Raw genomic sequence first — 18555 nt, 5'->3', positions numbered from 1 at the left:
GGTCTTGCTGGTGGGGGCGTGGCACTATATGTGAAAGAAAGCGTAGAATCAAATGAAGTAAAAATCTTAAATGAACCAAACTCTACCATAGAATCTCTATGGATAGTAATTCCCTGTTCTAATCATAAGAATATAGCAGTAGGGATCTATTACCGACCACCTGACCAGGATGGTGATGGTGGCTGTGAAATTCTCAGGGAGATTAGAGAAGCTATTAAAATAAAAAACTCATTAATAATGGGGGATTTCAACTATCCCCATATTGATTGGGTACATGTCACCTCAGGATGGGATGCAGAGTTACAGTTTCTTGACATCTTAAATGACTGCTTCTTGGAGCAGCTAGTCATAGAATCATAGAAGATTAGGGTTGGAAGAGACCTCAGGAGGTCATCTAGTCCAAACCCCTGCTCAAAGCAGGACCAACCCCAAATAAATCATCACAGCCAGGCCTTTGTCAAGCTGGGCCTTAAAAAAGTCTAAGGATGGAGATTCCACCACCTCCCTAGGTAACCCATTCCAGTGCTTCACCAACCTCCTAGTGAAATAGTTTTTCCTAATATCCAACCTAGCCCTCCCACACTGCAACTTGAGACCATTACTCCTTGTTCAGTCATCTGCCACCACTGAGAACAACCTCTAAAAGCCTTGGCTGGGATGATTTAGTTGGTGTTGGTCCTGTTTTGAGCAGGGGATTGGACTAGATGACCTCATGAGGTCTCTTCCAACCCTAACATTCTATGATTCTTTGGAAACCCCCTTCAGGTAGTTGAAGGCTGCTATCAAATTCTCCCTCCCTCTTCTCTTCTGCAGATTAAATAAGCCCAATTCCCTCAGCCTCTCCTCATAAGTCATGTGCCCCAGGCTCCTAATCATTTTTGTTGCCCTCCGCTGGACTCTCTCCAATGTGTCCACATCATTTCTGTAGAGGGGGGCCCAAAACTGGACACAGTATTCCAGATGTGGCCTCACCAGTGCCAAATAGAGGGGAATAATCACTTCCCTCGATCTGCTGGCAATGCTCCTACTAATGCAGACCAATATGCCGTTAGCCTTCTGGGCAATAAGGGCACACTGTTGACTGCTATCCAGCTTCTTGTCCACTGTAATCCCCAGGTCCTTTTCTGCAGAACTGCCACTTAGCCAGTCGGTCCCCAGCCTGTAGCAGTGCATACAATTCTTCCGTCCTAAGTGCAGGACTCTGCACTTGTCCTTGTTGAACCTCATCAGATTTCTTTTGGCCCAATCCTCCAATTTCTCTAGGTCCCTCTGGACCCTATCCCTACCCTCCAGTGTATCTACCTCTCCTCCCAGCTTAGTGTCATCCATGAACTTGCTGAGGGTGCAATCCATCCCATCATACAGATCATTAATGAAGATCTGAACAAAACCGGCCCCAGGACCAACCCCTGGAGCACTCCACTTGATACTGGCTGCCAACTAGACATCGAGTCATTGATCACTACCCGTTGAGCTTGGAACCCACGAGAGGAGAGGCAATTCTTAATTTAGTCCTAAGTGGAGCACAGGATCTGATCCAAGAGGTGAATATAGCTGGACCGCTTGGTAATAGTGACCATAATATAATTAAACTTAAGATCCCTGTGGCAGGGAAAACACCACAGCAGCCCCACACTGTAGTATTTAATTTCAGAATGGGGAACTACACAAAAATAAGAAGGTTAATTAAACAGAAATTAAAAGGTACAGCGCCAAAAGTGAAATCCCTGCAAGCTGCATAGAAAGTTTTTTAAGACACCATAATACAGGCTTAACCTAAATGTATACCCCAAATTAAAAAACATGGTAAGAGAACCAAAAAAGTGCCACTGTGGCTAAACAACAAAGTAGAAGAAGGAGTGAGAGGCAAAAAGGCATCCTTTAAAAAGTGGAAGTTAAATCCTAGCGAGGAAAATACAAAGGAACATAAACTCTAGCAAATGAAATGTAAACATATAATTAGGAAAAAAAAAGAACAGCTAGCCAAACACTCAAGAAGAAATAGCAAAAAAATGTTTAAGTACATCAGAAGCAGGAAGCCTGCTAAACAAACAATGGGGCCACTGGACAATCGAAATGCTAAAGGAGCACTCAAGGACAATAAGGCCATTGCGGAGAAACTAAATGAATTCTTTGCATCGGTCTTCAAGGCTGAGGATGTGAGGGAGATTCCCAAACCTGAGCCATTCTTTTTAGGTGACAAATCTGGGGAATTGTGCCTGATTGAGGTGTCATTAGAGGAAGTTTTGGAACAAATTGATAAACTAAACAGTAATAAGTCACCAGGACCAGATGGTATTCACCCAAGAGTTCTGAAGGAACTCAAATGTGAAATTGCAGAACTACTAACTGTAGTCTGTAACCTTTCATTTAAATCAGCTTCTGTACCAAATGACTGGAGGATAGCTAATGTGACGTCAGTTTTTAAAAAGGGCTCCAGAGGTGATCCCAGCAATTACAGGCCGGTAAGCCTGACTTCAGTGCTGGGCAAACTGTTTGAAACTATAGTAAAGAACAAAATTGTCAGACATACAGATGAACATAATTTGTTGGGGAAGAGTCAACATGGTTTTTGTAAAGGGAAATAATGCCTCACCAATCTACTAGAGTTCTTTAAGGGGGTGACCAAGCATATGGTCAAGGGAGATCCAGTGTATATAGTGTACTTAGATTTTCAGAAAGCCTATGATAAGGTCCCTCACCAAAGGCTCTTAAGCAAAGTAAGCTGTCATGGGATAAGAGGGAAGGTCCTCTCATGGATTGGTAACTGGTTAAAAGATAGGAAACAAAGGGAGGAATAAATGGTCAGTTTTCAGAATGGAGAGAGGTAAATAGTGGTGTCCCCCAGGGGTCTGTATTGGGCCCAGTCCTATTCAACATATTAATAAATGATCTGGAAAAAGAAATAAACAGTGAGGTGGCAAAATCTGCAGATTATACAAAATTGCTCAAGATAGTTAAGTCAAAGGCAGACTGCAAAGAGTTATAGAAGGATCTCTCAAAACTGGGTGACTGGACAACAAAATGGCAGATGAAATTCAGTGTTGATAAATGCAAAGTAATGCACATTGGAAAACATAATCCCAACTATACATATACAGTGATGGGGTCTAAATTGGCTGTTACCACTCAAGAAAGAGATTGTGGAGTCATTGTGGATAGTTCTCTGAAAACATCCACTCAATGTGCAGCGGCAGTCAAAAAAGCGAACAGAATGTTGGGAATCATTAAGAAAGGGATAGATAATAAGACAGAAAATATCATATTGCCTCTTTATAAATCCATGGTATGCCCACATCCTGAATACTGCATGTAGATGTGGTCGCCCCAAGTCAAAAAAGATATATTGGAATTGAAAAAGGTTCAGAAAAGGGCAACAAAAATGATTAGGGGTATGGAACAGCTGCCATATGAGGAGAGATTAATAAGACTGGGACTTTTCAGCTTGGAAAAGAGATGACTAAGAGGGGATATGATTGAGGTCTATAAAATCATGACTGGTGTGGAGAAAGTACATAAGATAGTGTTATTTACTCCTTCTCATAACACAAGAACTAGGGGTCACCAAATGAAATTAATAAGCAGCAGGTTTAAAACAAACAAAAGGAAGTATTTCTTCACACAATGCACAGTCAACCTGTGGAACTCCTTGCCAGAGGATGTTGTGAAAGCCAAGACTATAACAGGGTTCAAAAAAGAATTAGATAAGTTCATAGATAAGTTCATGGTCCATCAATGGCTGTGTTTGCCAGAAGCTGGGAATGGGCGACAGGGGATGGACCACTTGATGATTACCTGTTCTGTTCATTCCTTCTGGGGCACCTGGCATTGGCCACTCTCGGAAGACAGGATACTGGGCTAGATGGATCTTTGGTCTGACCCATTATGGCCGTTCTTATGTTCTCTGTTTCCATGTGTGTGTTAGCTGTTACCTGTTCTCTGTTACCTGTTGTCTGGCCCCCACAGGGAGAGGATGCACACTACACAGTGAAGCAATTCCATGAACCCAATGTCACTCTAAGGGACCTGCAGCCGGACACAGCCTACCTGCTCCGTGTGCGCTCCATCACACCCCTAGGCCCTGGCCCCTTCTCCCAGGAACAGGAGTTTCGCACCCTCCCGCCAGGTGAGGCACAGCTTCCCTCTATCTGATTGGTGGGTTGCAGGGGCTTCCCACTTATGCCCTAGGTTCTTCCCCCAGCACATAGAGTTGTGGAAGAAAAGAACAGACGAATAGTACTTTTGGGATTCGTGTTATCTGGGGCCAAGTCCTGCCGCATTTTACCTGGCCCCTGAGCATGATTCTGGTTGTGAACTCAGCTACAAGCTGAGGTAGGTAAGGTAGGTGAAGGAAGGAAGGTCTCCCTGAGAGCACAGAGTGTTGCGATTAGTGCTGCAGACACCACGTGATAGGGGAGGCACCCTGTCTCTCACAGGCCTCTCACCCCCAGCCCCAGGTCAGTGCAGGATTGTTCCCTACATCCTATATGAGGGGTCTCCCTCTCAATCCCTTTTGGAGACAATTCCACAGACTCACAGATCTCAACATAGTGTCCTGACATTCAGCCTAAACTTTCTCTTCCTTAATGTCACACTGCTGCCACTAGTCTAACACTTTTTGTTTGGCTTTTGAATTGTAGTGGTCTAGCTAGCATTGGTTGTAAGTGAAATATTGTCTCATCCTTCATTCTCCCTTAGTTCTCCTTTGTCTAGGAATTTCCTGTTTTTCTTTCTCCTGGGTGTTTCCCCAAATGTCCCACTAGTTAAATTTTCTAAAGAATAGCGGTGTTATTAGAACTGGGTGAAAAACAATAATAAAAAAAATCAAATAATAGAGTTGAGAAGTTGTGTCAGGTAAGTGATTCAGTTAATATAATTCACCCAGCTCTCCTAGTCACGTAGCTCTTGTTGTGATAAACATGCATGGACTGTTGTGGACTAGAATTGCTCTGCCTCGAGAATCTGAAGGGAGAAGACAATCCGCTTTATCCAAACAAACCGGACACAAACCCCGTTGCAAGACAGAAACTAGGGACCAATATTTTAAAAACAGGAGCCTGCAGTTAGGCTCCCAAGTCCATAATTAGTCATCTGCTGGATTTTCAAAAGTGCTCAGTACCCAGCAACTGCCAATGAACTAATTGGGCTCAGGACCAAGCTCAGAGTTTGACGAATGTGTGCAGAAGGTGGAGGAAAATGTCCATTTTTCAGGACAGATTGCATGAGTGGGGAAGAAGGCAAGCTAGACTCCTTTGGAGACTCAAGCCTCCTGTGTGCTAGGCTCCCTGACTTCATTCCTGAGCAGAACGAAGGGTCTAATACAAAGTGGGTAGGTGCAAACAGCTGAGAAGGAGGGAGCGGAAATATTTGGTATCTGAAAGTATTTGGAAAAATAATTCAGTTGGAGCTGAATATCAGGATCTTAGCTGGGATTCATCCAGACATCCATTTGAAGGTGAATTTTATTCATCCAACATGTGAAATAACAATAATAATGGTATTTGGCCCAAACCTGCTGGCTTTTACACTCAAAGTGCCATGTGGCTATGCAATATGTACATGGGTAATAATTATACACTGGGAGTCCAGTCTGGCTGTTGGCCACACCTCAGGATGTGTCAGCGCTATTCCTTCCCTGCTCCCATCCCCATGTTCCCTGAAATGACACTACTGGTATTTCTAGCCACTTGTAGTTCTATGCTATTGCCCAGCACTAGGGAGGGCAGATGGCCATGGCTCGTTCAGCACCATCTGCTAGACAGGCTGGCTGTTACATTCCCAGTCACCACAACCTGGGGAGGGGAGTGCTGGTCTTTTGCATTTGTGTGGGGAAAGCATGTGACTGTCGTTCTATCCCGCAGACACCGGGGCTCCATCTGGCGGGGTGCTTGTCTCCATTGTCTTTGGAATCCTACTATTTATTGGGCTGGTTGTGGGAATCTTCGTCTTCACACAAAGGTAAACTCAGCCCCTTCTTGGGTTAAAAGGGGGGTGGGCTGGGTGGTATGGTGAGGGACGAGCTGTGGAGAGAGGAGCCGGGCAGTGTGATGGTGAGGCTTGGCTGTTCATTGGGGAGCAGAACGGATAGAAGTTGGGGGTGACTGGTTAGAGATGGAAGGGAGGATGGGAGGCCATGGCCAGCTGGAAGGAGACAGTTGTGGTTTGACGGTGTACTGAGGGACTTGCCCATTTGCACTGACAATGTGCTCATGCTGTAGAAGGTGACTTGCAGGGCTGGCATGAGGTTTGCATGGTAGGTCTGTGGGGTTGGCACTCACTGCTGACAACTGAGAAAGGAGTAGTGGCTTTCCCCACTATCCTATTTCCTCTTGGACACAGGGCCGATGCAAGGATGTTTCACACCCTAGGCGAAACTTCCACCGTGCACCCACCCGCCCCGGAAGCCGTGCGGCAGCTCCCCGCACCCCTCCCTACCTACCCTCGGCCTGGGGAGCCGTGTGGCAGCTCCCTACCCCCCTCCCTACCCTTGGCCTGGGGAGCCGTGCGGCAGCTCCTCCTCCCCTTGGCCCGGAGAGCCGTGCGGCAGTTCCCCGCCCCGCCCCCGTTGGCCCAGGGAGTCTGTGTGGCAGCTCCCCGCCCCAGCTCACCTCTGCTCCGCCTCCTCCCCGAGCACGCCGCCACCATTCCGCTTCTCTCACCTCCCAGGCTTGCAGTGCCAATCAGCTGTTTGGCGCTGCAAGCTTGGGAGGGAGAGAAGCAGAGCGGGGTGGCATGCTCAGGGGAGGAGGCGGAGCAGAGGTGAGCTGGGGTGGGGAGTGGTTCCCCTGTGAGCCGAGCCCTTCCCCCCCCGTTACTTGCTGCAGGCAGCCCTCCCCGCGCCCTCCTAACCCAGCTCACCTTCGCTCCACCGCCTCTCCAGAGCGTGCTTTTAGCCACCCCCAACCAGTTGGCGCCCTAGGTGGCCGCCTAGTTTGCCTAGTGGTTGCACTGGCCCTGCTTGGACACTGCCCCTTTGTGATCTGGCACTGTGATGGCATTATGTCTTTGTCAGGGTGCCATTTCATGCATTGCAGGGGGACAGAACAGGTTTGGGATGGTGGACTCCAAATTCTAACCCTGGCCGTGCCCACCCCCTACCATAGAAAGCTGATGTTGTCTGCTCATGTTTGGATGTGAAGGGGAGCTCTTTCAGGAGGAAGGAAGCAGGAGCTGATTAAGTCTGTGACATTTTAGCCGCTAAAGATTGTAAACTTCATAGTCTGAACTAGAAGAGCAGGGGGTCAGGACTGAGGCACAGCAGCAGAGCTGTTTGAGGCCGGCAGTCCTGTGCATTTTCACAAGGGCCTATGTATTCTGCACCTGCAGAAATTGCAGCAAACTCCACCCTCTCCTGGTTGCAAAGAAAATCTTGAGAATGTGAACCAAATGTAAGTGGTGCTGTGACTGGGTCTGCAGACAGCCTGAACAATAACTCTGAGAGGTGTGAACTGCTCTGTTTCTATTAAGAGAGTGTTAGCTGTGACAGTTTGTTGTTGTTATGCAATAATTTACATAGCACGGGTAACTTATTTCAGTACTGATCACTTCAGCAGAAACATCCAACTCATGTTCATATCCATGATCTCAATCTCCCATATGCCACCTCCCACAGCTCCCCCAGGCCAGCTCAGCTACTAAATTCTCCAGCTTCTCTATGATGCCATTATATGTTGTCACTAAAAGGACCTGTGGCACACTGAAAACTAGAAGTGTGGGGACAATGTAAATTAATGGATTTTAATCTCTAAGTAACTTCCCTGGGCCCTGTGCAATGGTATTGTTCATTCCCATGCGTAGTGAGTTAAAACCTCAGTTTTAAGCGTAAATGAAGCTGCTGCGGTATTTCGCACCTTCGTCATCAGAACACAGGAAGTGGGTGCAGCACTTGGATCCACACTGCTGCAGAGTGCATGGAGCCCTGATCCTGACCAGCTGGGGAAAGGACTCCGAGACGTCTGCTCTTGCCTTTGCCTTAGTGTCCTGTTGCTCTGCTAATCGTTCAGGTTTAATGATGACTGTCTATCTATGTCTTCCAGGAAAGCCCGTTGTCACCAAGCGCGGCCAGACTATGACATCTCAGCCTTCGACCGAGGTGAAATCCAAAGCCAGGAAGGGGAGGGGAGCTCTGCTGGGAGAGAGGGCAGCGGGTCCAGGAGGAGGTCTGGGGTGGGTCAGATATTCTTAGTGAGAGAGACTGGAGGGCCCTGGCTCTGGATGAGCTTCCTTGGCTGTCAGCACTTCCTACATTAGTTTGTTTCTTCCCTTAATGGCTCTGGTTTTCCACATATGATTGCCAGCTGGTTCGCCCAGTGCTCTGGTTGGGAAACCAGAGCATCCCGGCTCTCAAGAGAGTCCCAGGAATCTTAGTGATAGGGTGTTTATATCTCTCTGTTTCCCTTTGCCATAGAGGAGAAGGTCTGGTTGAAGCCCTATGTGGATCTACAGCCCTATGAGGACCCGAGCAGGGGGGTCTTGGAGTTCACCAAGGAACTAGATGTGGCCTATGTCACCATGGAGAATGTTATCGGGGAGGGTGAGTCTCATTGGGGCTGGCTCCGTGCCCTCATTCCTAGGTTTCCCCCTCACACCTCCCCTTGCCTGCTGCCCCTATTCCTGCATTCCCCAGTAACCTCCTGTCTCTGGTGGTGCCGCAGGGGAGTTCGGGGAGGTCTATCGCGGCACCCTGCGCATGCCAGGGAAGGAGCGTATTGTGGTTGCCATCAAGACCCTGAAGTCAACGTATTCGGACTCTCAGTGGTGGAATTTTCTGCGTGAGGCAACAATCATGGGCCAGTTCAATCACCACAACATCGTGCGCCTGGAGGGGGTTGTCACCAAGCGTAAGATCCCATGTGGGATGGGCAGTGATGGGCAGTGCTGTGCGAGTCCAGGATGGGGATAGAACGGCAATATTCCTGTGAGAGCCAGAGGAGGAGAGAGTGCTGCCCACTAGCCTGTGCAGGGGGGAGAGGAAGACTACCATCATGTTAGCCTGTGGCAGAGAGAGGGATGTAGCTCTGTGAGAGTTGGGGGACACCATCATGAGAGCCCCCAGTAGGGATGGTGCGGGAGTGAGGAGTAGGGATGTGTCTCCTGTGGGCATGAGGAGAGGAAAGGTATGAATTCATCTCTGGAGGTGTGAGGGGGGAAGGCAGGGAGCTGGCTGGGGCTGGGCTCCAAGTTGGGGGTATGGGGTGAAGGGCACTGCAGGGTGAACAGGAGGTGAGGAGTCAAGCTGCTTTGTGAGTAAGGGAGCCAGGTGGCTCACGGTGGGTCCTGTAGCAGAGAGGGGTGCAGTGTGGGTGATGCTGTTTTTTCCTCTTGCCCCAGGGAAGCCAATGATGATCATCACTGAGTATATGGAGAATGGTGCCCTGGACACGTTCCTCCGGGTGAGGGACAGGAGTTTGTAATGTGTTTGTATGCTGTTGGCACTTGCCAGCCATTGCCTGTGCTGAGGGGCAGGGAAACTAGGCCGACTTGGCCACTTCCACTCACAGAGAGCTCTGTTTGCTGGGAATTGCACCCGCAGCTGCAGCAGCTGAGGCTGGATCCTATTCAGACTGTTTATTGTCCAAGGGCTTTCCCTGCTGGGGAATGAACTGCAGATCCCTGGTTATGATTCCAGAGGGCTCTCCTTCCTCCCTTCTGATCCTCTCACCTGTGATGTTTGCTAGTCCCCTTGCGAACTGGTAAGCCCACTAGCCAAGAATCTGCAGACACCAGTGACCTGAAGGGAGCTGTTTCTTTCCCCCTTGCCCTGCAGGAGAACGAGGAGAAGTTCAGCTCTGTACAGCTGGTAATTATGCTGCAGGGCATTGCCTCAGGCATGACCTACCTCTCAGACCGCAACTACGTGCACCGGGACCTGGCTGCCCGCAACATCTTGGTAACTCACAGCCTACAGTGCAAGGTGTCTGACTTCGGCCTGTCCCGGATATTGGAAAATGATGTGGAGGGGACATACGAAACTAAGGTGACATGGCAGCAACCTGTGTGAAGGCTGGGGGCCCCTCAGGGTCTTATAACTTCTAAATGGAATTATTGTACATTGTGGGTAGAGAGCCTTCTGGATCTCATGCTAAGGGAGACCAGGCCAGGTGAAGATTTGGATGGGAAACCTCCAAGGAGGGGTGTGGGTGACTCAGAAGGTGGTGCTCTTCCCTCTGGAGTCAGTATGGACCTCAGAGTGGTGCTGGCAAGCACTGTGCTGGAGTGGCTGTCATTTAGGTGAGGTGTAAAACCAAAGTCCTGACCATTTGCAGTCAGTTAAGAGCCTATGTCACTTTGTATAAACTTTCGGAATTAACCATGGCGTCCTGACCAAATTCCAACTTGGATGGTTCTGTGACACCTCCCTAGCATTCCCCCTATGGATTCAGTTGGATAAAGGAGTCTCCTTCATTTTTTCCCCAAAACTGTCACTCACTGTTAAAAAGTTGTCTTATTTAGCCCAGCGATGGCTGCATGTCACTGGTGGATGAAGCAAGCACATTGTTATATGTGGTTTGTAATGCACTTTGGGATCCTCTGGGATGAACAGTGTTGAAATATGACCAGATGGTAACCGCTAGCTGTGCTCTGGCCCCTCCCTGCAGGGCGGGAAGATCCCCATCCGCTGGACAGCACCCGAGGCCATTGCCCATCGGATCTTCACCTCAGCCAGTGATGTCTGGAGTTACGGCATTGTCATGTGGGAGGTGCTGTCCTTTGGGGACAAGCCCTACGGAGACATGACCAATCAGGAGGTAACAGAGAGGGAGAGGCTGTGGTGTTGGCGTGGAGGTCATGTGCTGAGCAGGCAGGGCTGGGCCTAAGCTGAATGGAATGGAGAAGGCACACAGGACCACCTACTTTGGGGAACCCACTGTCTGCAATCCCTGCTCGTGGCACCCCTGCCCCTCTAAGAGTAGCCACTGCCACCAGTGTATGCTAACCCCTGCCGTATGACAGGGGAATAAACTCTTGTTACCCTAACCTCATTCATGTTAGTGGAGCGAGGAAAAAAGACCCAGCCCTCTGGGGTGTCACACTTGTATTTCCCCCACACCATGTGGCAGGCTGTTCCCAGCAGAGTTGGTTAAGCAAGGACTTCTTCAGCTATAATCCCATATAAAGATAAAGGATGGCTTACTCCGGCCAAGGCCACCATGAGTACAGAGAAAAGCTCTTTTCCCCCCTTCACCTCTGAAAACCCCTCTCGGTCTCCTCCCACCCAGACTACCCTTTTGTAGTATTCTGGATAATTATTTTACCTCATAGTCCCTATTCTCCACTCCCCGCCTCAGCAAGATTATCCCGCTGAATTCTCCCTCAGAGATTGTTAACCCTTTCCCCACTAATCCTGGGACAGGACTATAGACCCCCATATCTCACATCTGGAAAGATGAACATGTGTGTATGGAGATGGGAGCCCAGTGACAAGTGTCAATTTAAACCCCATTGTACCTATCAGTGTGCTCCCTGGCACCTCCAAGCATCCTGATCCCTCACTAGGCTGCCCAGTAACCTTCCCCCATACGTGTTTATGAAGTGACTCCATCTGCTTTTCATTGCACAGGGCTCTACAAAACTCTGTGACCATCACATGGCTTTCCCTAGGGAGGCATTCTGGCTCCTCTTTGATAATCTCTGTGGTGTCTCTGCCATGAGTAGAATTTGTTCACAAGTCTCTCTGCCCTTCTGGGTGTAGGTGATGAAGAGCATAGAGGATGGGTACCGACTCCCCCCCCCTGTGGACTGCCCATCCATCCTCTATGAGCTCATGAAAGGCTGCTGGTCGCATGATCGCATGCGACGGCCCCGCTTCCAGGAGATCCAGGGCCAGCTAGAACATTTCATCTCCAGCCCCCATTTACTCCGATCTGTTGCAGACTTCGACCCCAGGTAGGTGGTGCTGGGGTGGGAGGTTTCGCAGAACTGGGAGAGAATGCAGTTGGTTCCTGGCTCCAGCATTGGTGCTTTCCCCAGAAGATGGGGCACTGACAACACAGGGGAGAGGAGCCTCCAAGCTGTGTGTGCAGGACATAGAAGTACTGTCTCTTTGGTGCCAGCACAGGACACTGTTGCTGAGTTTCGGCTCAGGGAGTGTAGGGAGCAGACAAACCTGCCTGGCCCCAGCAGAGGATACTCTTGCTCTTTAGATAAGTTCCAGTTTTATGGTGCTGACATTCAGTTCAAGGTAGTTGCCTTGATAATGACTTTTTGTCCCCAGGGTTACGCTGCGGCTCCCCAGCTGCAGTGGGTCTGACGGGATCCCTTATAGGTCAATCCCAGAATGGCTGGAATCCATCCGCATGAAGCGGTATATCATCAACTTCCGCACCGCTGGCTTGGACACCATGGAATCCATCCTGGAGCTCACTACTGAGTAAGCAGAAGTCACTGTGGTCCTCCTGGGTGGACCTGGCTCCTCTTAGAGCCAGCAGGGCATGGGGTGAGACCCACACTAAACTTATGCAGCCATCCCTGTGGTATCTGAGCACACCTCCAGAAACAGGTACACAGATTTCCCATGGGGACCATAGCATCCCCTTCCTGCTCTCTGGAGTCACAAAGAGGGGGAGCTTTCCCCTTTCCCGGAAGGTGATAAAACCGACTCATCCTAATCCCCTGGAGCTTGTTCCATAGCTGTAGCCCTCCACCTCCTCATAGGCTCTGCCAGCTGAGTCTTCTCTGCTCTGCCCTCCTGGAGTCTGAAATATAAGGGTTCTGCTATGTCCTCCCAGACGTATTGTGGACAGCCATCAGCCACAGGCAGCTGCTCTTCTTGAGCACTGAGAGGCAGTCTCCTGAGCAGGCCTGCTCCCAGCCATGTAGGACTTTGGAAAGGAGGAGCAGGGGCTTGCATCAGACTCTGAACTGGCTAGGCAGGGAAGGCAGAATGTGAGGCTCTGTAGGGACATGTTGTCCATGATCTCTCTCGGTCAGCTGGCCAGCCACTCTGTGCTCTGCCAGCTTTAGTTTCTCAGTGGCAGGCACAGTCTGATGCATGTACAGCATGTCTGGTCTGGAGATGCTAAAGCTCTGCCTGGGACTCCATTGCCAGGAAAGGGGGCTGTCTGCTGCTCAGACCCAGAGGGGAAAGTACATCAAGGAGCAGAGCTGAGTCTAACAGGACTCCCCCTACCTTTGAGGACAGATTCCTCTGCAGGCTCTGCCAACTGACAGTCTTCTCTGCTCTGTCCGTGGGGAGCCTGAATCAGGTGCTGCTCATCCATGCCACCTGGACAGCAGAGAGCCCATGCGGTTGATGCTCAATAGGAAGGAGTCAGAGCAGGCTGCATGGGTGGCATAGCCCTCATGCCTGTAAGATATCAGGAAATGGGAGGGGCTGGGATCAGCGTGCATAGCACCAGGGGAGTATGGTAAGTACATAATTTAAGGAAGCATCTGCCTAGAGGAAGGGCAGGAGCCACAGGAATGGGACATAGGAAGACGCTGGTTTATTTGGGGGGGTGGGGGGGGAAGACAACTTGTGTATTATGTGTGATAGTTACAACAGTGACATTTAGGTCCAGTGTCATGGGTGTCCATCTTCCTCCCGCCACGTCCCACATCCCCATGCCGGCAGGAAGAGTAAGCTGCTGAGTCTGATGGCAGCAGTGACATGCAGCCCTGCAGTAGGCTCTCAACATCCATTGACTACAGGGGAGGGCACTGGGGGGGCAGTAGGCTCTAAGATAAAGGCAGGGAGAAGTGCCTGGACCTAGGAACTGATCCTAGGGTTTGATTTCCACAGAATGAATGGTAGCCCTGTGCCACTCCATTCCCCTGTCAACAAGGAGCAAGAGCATTGAATCAACTGATCTTTCTCTTCTCCCTCCCCCAATCTCTTTAAGGGACTTGAAAAAGATGGGGGTGTCACTTCCAGGCCACCAGAAGAGGATTCTCTGTAGCATCCAGGGCTTCAAGGAGTGACCGGGCCTCAGGCCCTCAAGCTGCCAACATTCCCGAGCCTACTGGGTGTCACTTGGAGCCATTCCCATGGCAGTTGTTTCCAAGAAGAGAGACTGAGGTGATCAAAGCAACTAACAGGCCAAAAAGAACTCTCTCGCAAAACCTGCCCGCTCTGCTCTGCTCTGCCTGCTCCTTTACTCCATCCATGTGTGTGTCTGCACCCAGGCTGCAGGGTGCTGTACATACGCCAGAGCCAGGACAGCGTTCTCAGCTCCAACACTTGACATTCTCTGTACAATATTCTGTGCAGCACTGAAATAGCCCCTGCAGCACAGACTGGGGCCTGAGTGATACAGAGGAGGAAATCTTTAGGGATGCAGAGACACATGGAGTGACAGCCCTGTTAAGATCTGTTGAGAGACAAGAACTGAAATACAGCGGAGAATCTCTAGGGAACCTACATGGGGGCTTGGACAGAAGAAAGCCCCATCCCTGCTTTTCCTGCTACCACCTTTGGAGCATGTTCCTTATTGCTGCAACAGGGCATCTGCCTTCCCCATTTCATTGTTATGGTGGAAGCAGGTACAATCATCTGCAGAGATCAGGGTAAGGATTGTTCTTAGCTCTCATTGCAGTGAGTTTATCTGCCAATAATGCTAAGTAACTATATACGCCTTCCCCTATTATACACTGTGCCATCCTCCCTGTGAGGGAGGGGAGAGCCTGAAAAAGAAGGAAATGGGGTACCCTGCTCTTGCTCATGTGCTTCCTGTAGTTTCTTCCATGAGACACAACCAGGGTTAATGCTGAAGCAGGGATATTCACACCCCACCATGTGTAGCCTGTACTTCCCCTTCTCCTGTTCTCCTCTGCAGCCTGTTCCAAATGTGGGGATGGGCTGCTTTTGCTGCAAGGGGGGAATTGTTCCTGTGTGGAATAAATATGGATTTTTAAAGTCTTGGTGCTCAGGGGAAGGCACTGTGGGCTGTAACTTTTTTGTAAATAAACTAATGGCAGAGGCAGGGACTCTGTGGCTTTCCTTGACTAGTATGTGGGCACTATAGGGAGCTTTCCTTCAGTAGTGTCCAGATGCAGGGCGAGATCTGTAAGGGCCAGCTATGCTAGGCATAGGCTCTCTCGTGCCGCACTGCTCAAACCTGAGGTGGCTTATACCTTCCCCTGTTCCCCAACAGGCACTCAACCCCAGGAGTCCCTCACCCTTGTGGGGCAGGATTTACTGCTGTATCTATTAATACTGTATCACTTGTGTTGTCCCTGGGGATCTCCCAGCTCCAGCCCAAACTGGCTGCCCTGGCATTGTAAGATCTGACAGACCACAGCCCTGCTGCAGTGGCACAGCTGTCAGCCATGCAAGCCCTCAAGTGAAGCCAGTGTAGGCACTCCCAGCTGCTGCTGCAGAAATGACACTCCTGTCAGCTCTGCAGCCACACTGCAGGAGAGACCCTACTCTATGGCAGGCCAGCATCAGAGAATGGAGATTTCTCTTCAACTTACAAGGCTTGCTTTCCCAACCTCCCCCAGTTCAAGGGAGTCAGACACCAGAATGTCAAATCTTTCCCAAGAGAACTCCTACCCCCGCCACTGAAGCACAAGGTAGCATTTTAATTACAGTAGTGAAATACAATGCAGGCTGCTGAACAGGAGCCCCAGGCCTGGACCCCTTTTCAGACACCATTACTCCTGGCTCTCTATTTAGAAGACATTCTTTCCCCCTCCATCGGATTAGTTCTGCAGCTGGTCACAAAAAAAAAAAGTTATCTGAACTGCATGATCATATATCACATGCTGCTGATCTGCTTATGTAAGGCCCCCACTCATTATTAGTGCTGCAAGAAATCTGATTTCCTCATGTCCTTGCCAAGAGCAGAGGGCTGTCACTGCGTGCTAGTGGCACATGGGCCATGGAGAGAAGAACAAAAGAGATGAAGAGAGCTGTAGTCCTTTGAAATAAAGCAAAAGACAGGATTTGCAGGAGATGCAGAATTTCCTTAATTTTGGCTTGTGGGATTCAGCTCAGCAGTGCTCACCCCATAAGGGGGCTGGCTTCATAGGTGGGTAGGGTGCCTCCCCAAGTGCTGTATGCTACAGGAAGGGATGTTGGGAACTCAAGCTAGACTTTTGCCTTCCTAGTCCATGCAGAATGATAGGCAATAAGAGGGTGCAGGCCTCCATCTGGAACAGCCATGCTTAAAGCTTTCATCAATTTTTAAGCAGCAGTGTTAAGTTAAGTTACCTGGATTTCAAGTGGGGCAGTTTGACCTTATTGACCTAAAACTAAACATTTGTCTTAATAAACTGGAACATAGGAGGCTGATGAGATAACCTACTTGCTGTAGATTCAGAAAGTTGATGCAGCCTGGTTTCTACTCAACACCAAAAGTGGCAGAGTAAACACAGGGCTAAATAATTTATTTGCACAGCAATAGCCACATTTATTCACAATCACCACGTTCAGTAACACATTCCCTACTGTCATCGTACCTTATGCTGTAACCCTAGTATATATTGGGATACAATATATACATGATCACATACTATCTTTCTCTAGGACCCTTCCCTCATTCAGTGCACAAGAACAATGGTGCTCAGGTCACTGAGGCAGCTATCCAATATTTCTTTTATTGACTGCAGGAACAAATATTCATTTCCTCTTGGGCTTCTTTGACAATGGCAGAGAGCCTCCCACACAACTGAATGCAACTTCCGAACATCCCTGAGAGATGGAGATAAGATAGCTGAAGAACTAACACAGGCACAGAGACATTAAAGCCAAAGTTGTGTACGACCACTATTTTAAGTCCCCTTTGGTGCAACGACCATCTTCAGCACCCATTGTCTCCAACTTTAGTTGAGAGCGTTCTCACAATTGCAGAAGTCAGGTCATAAGTATTTCATGGTGGGCCTCCAGAAAATGAGAAGCATACAATTAGCAATCTTGCAAACACTCTGGTTTAAGTGATTTGCCCAATAGCAGCTTGAAGTCTATGTCAGACACAGAAAAACTGCCTAGTTTCCAATCCAGGGGCTTAAACACAAAGTCATCTTTTATGCAACCTCCTCCCTAATTGTCTACACATCTTCCAGTGTGGTAGGCATCCCACAAGCAATCCTTCTTCAGCCAATATCTATCCTTTATAATGGAATAGGGAGGGAAAGAGAAAGAATGTATGTAATGTGATCATAAGCTTGTGCAATTTCTCAGTTGCCTCCAGCTGTAAAGAATGAAGAATATTTGTCTGCCCCTTGGGTAGGGACATGCAGCCTTGTTTAGCCACAAGGGTTATGAAGTATACAGAAACATTAACACCAGGCAGTAGAAAAGGCTATACGTGAGGCCCTGTTCCGCTGACTTCAAGCCTGGTGCATCTTCCCCTAAACAAAGGGGTACTGAGAGCCTATGCACTTGGAACATTCTTCAAAATCAAGGACCATCTGTAGAGTAAGCTGCACTGAGCTTGGGCAAACAGTGAAATGTTTAGAGGCATAGATAACTTGGCAAATACTTGGAAGTCACAGGTACAACAAAAGACAACTTCGCTCAACACATGACAGGCCAGTTTTTGAATTCCTACTCTAAACTATGGAGGTGTTACAGCTGATTTTGTTTAAAAACAAAATCACACATTGCCTTCTCCCGATCCCTGATCCCAGAAAAGCCTCAACTGCTTGTGCTCTGACAAAAAAACAAACAAACCAACCAACCACACACCTCAAACAAAGCCGAAGCATAGATTTTTAAAAACCCTTAAATTCAAAAGACCAATCAGTTCTCAAAATGCCCCTGCATCAGTCTGGACACCCCCATTTCACACAGGTTTAGTTGGCTAGGAGTATGTTCCAGTGTGGTGGGAACAGGAGGAATCAGCAGGCTCTAGTTCCACACCACCTTTCCAAAAAGGCACACCAGTCCAAGTTCTCTCAGCACAAGATCCTTCCGCTGCTTCAACTTGAGGGGCTACTCATCAGTTTCCTGTTGAACACGCTTGCTTCGATAGCAAGCAAAGGCACTTCTAGGACTTATATCCCTGTTGGCTACAATTGGCAATGAATTAGTGTGCTAAGAAAAAACAAATGCATTATCTGTCACTGGAGTATTTGTGTTTTACTCAGACATGAATGACGACACATCCCCAGAATGCCAGGCAAGCTAGACAGAAGCACAGCAGCAGCATGAAAATACCCTCATAATAAAAATAGGAGGCACAACCAAGCAGCAACTCCCCGTGGAAGGACACTCGCAGTCAGTAGTACAGGGGTCTCTGTTTTACACCCATTTTACATCACTTTTCAACCAACTTTTTTGCCCCTTTCCCAAAGCCCTGCCCTGCTCGCTCTCCCCCACCCTCACTTTCACTGGGCTGGTGCTGAGGCATTCGCAGTGTGGGAGGGGACTCTGGGCTGAGCCTGGGGCAGGGGATTGGGATGTAGGAGGGGGTACAGGGTGCTGGCTCCAGGAGGAGGCTCAGGGCTGGGGTTTGGGGTGCAGGAGGGGGTATGGGGTGCGGCCTCCCACCAGGCAGCACTTACCTCCAGCAGCTCCCGGTCGGTGGCAGGTGCAAGGAGGCTATGGTAGGCTCCCTGCCTACCATGGCCCCACACCACTCCAGGAAGGAGCCAATGTACTCCTGCGAAGGG

At 49.2% G+C, this 18555-nt stretch overlaps 2 protein-coding genes across 4 annotated transcripts in view; one reads left to right on the top strand and one right to left on the bottom strand.

The window, feature by feature from the left end:
• EPHA1 (EPH receptor A1) overlaps positions 1-14978 on the top strand; it is a 67113-nt gene extending 52135 nt beyond the window's left edge. The window contains exons 8-18 of one of the 2 annotated variants that reach the window (XM_027828771.3): positions 3967-4126; positions 5862-5958; positions 8037-8092; positions 8408-8533; positions 8655-8840; positions 9331-9392; positions 9767-9976; positions 10599-10748; positions 11693-11886; positions 12215-12370; positions 13842-14978. In XM_027828771.3, coding sequence (XP_027684572.2) covers positions 3967-4126; positions 5862-5958; positions 8037-8092; positions 8408-8533; positions 8655-8840; positions 9331-9392; positions 9767-9976; positions 10599-10748; positions 11693-11886; positions 12215-12370; positions 13842-13920 — 1476 coding nt within the window. In that variant the 3' untranslated portion in view covers positions 13921-14978. The remainder of the gene's footprint in view (positions 1-3966; positions 4127-5861; positions 5959-8036; positions 8093-8407; positions 8534-8654; positions 8841-9330; positions 9393-9766; positions 9977-10598; positions 10749-11692; positions 11887-12214; positions 12371-13841) is intronic. The other variant, XM_043544189.1, reaches the window with a different exon arrangement.
• A 1334-nt stretch (positions 14979-16312) lies between these two features.
• ZYX (zyxin) overlaps positions 16313-18555 on the bottom strand; it is a 33266-nt gene continuing 31023 nt past the window's right edge. For both annotated transcript variants that reach the window (XM_043544345.1, XM_043544313.1), the window contains exon 10: positions 16313-17952. In XM_043544345.1, coding sequence (XP_043400280.1) covers positions 17938-17952 — 15 coding nt within the window. In that variant the 3' untranslated portion in view covers positions 16313-17937. The remainder of the gene's footprint in view (positions 17953-18555) is intronic.

This window comes from Chelonia mydas, chromosome 1 (genome assembly GCF_015237465.2).
Source record: "Chelonia mydas isolate rCheMyd1 chromosome 1, rCheMyd1.pri.v2, whole genome shotgun sequence".
Lineage (NCBI taxonomy): Eukaryota > Metazoa > Chordata > Testudines > Cheloniidae > Chelonia > Chelonia mydas.
This window is presented reverse-complemented; position numbering and strand designations above follow the sequence as displayed.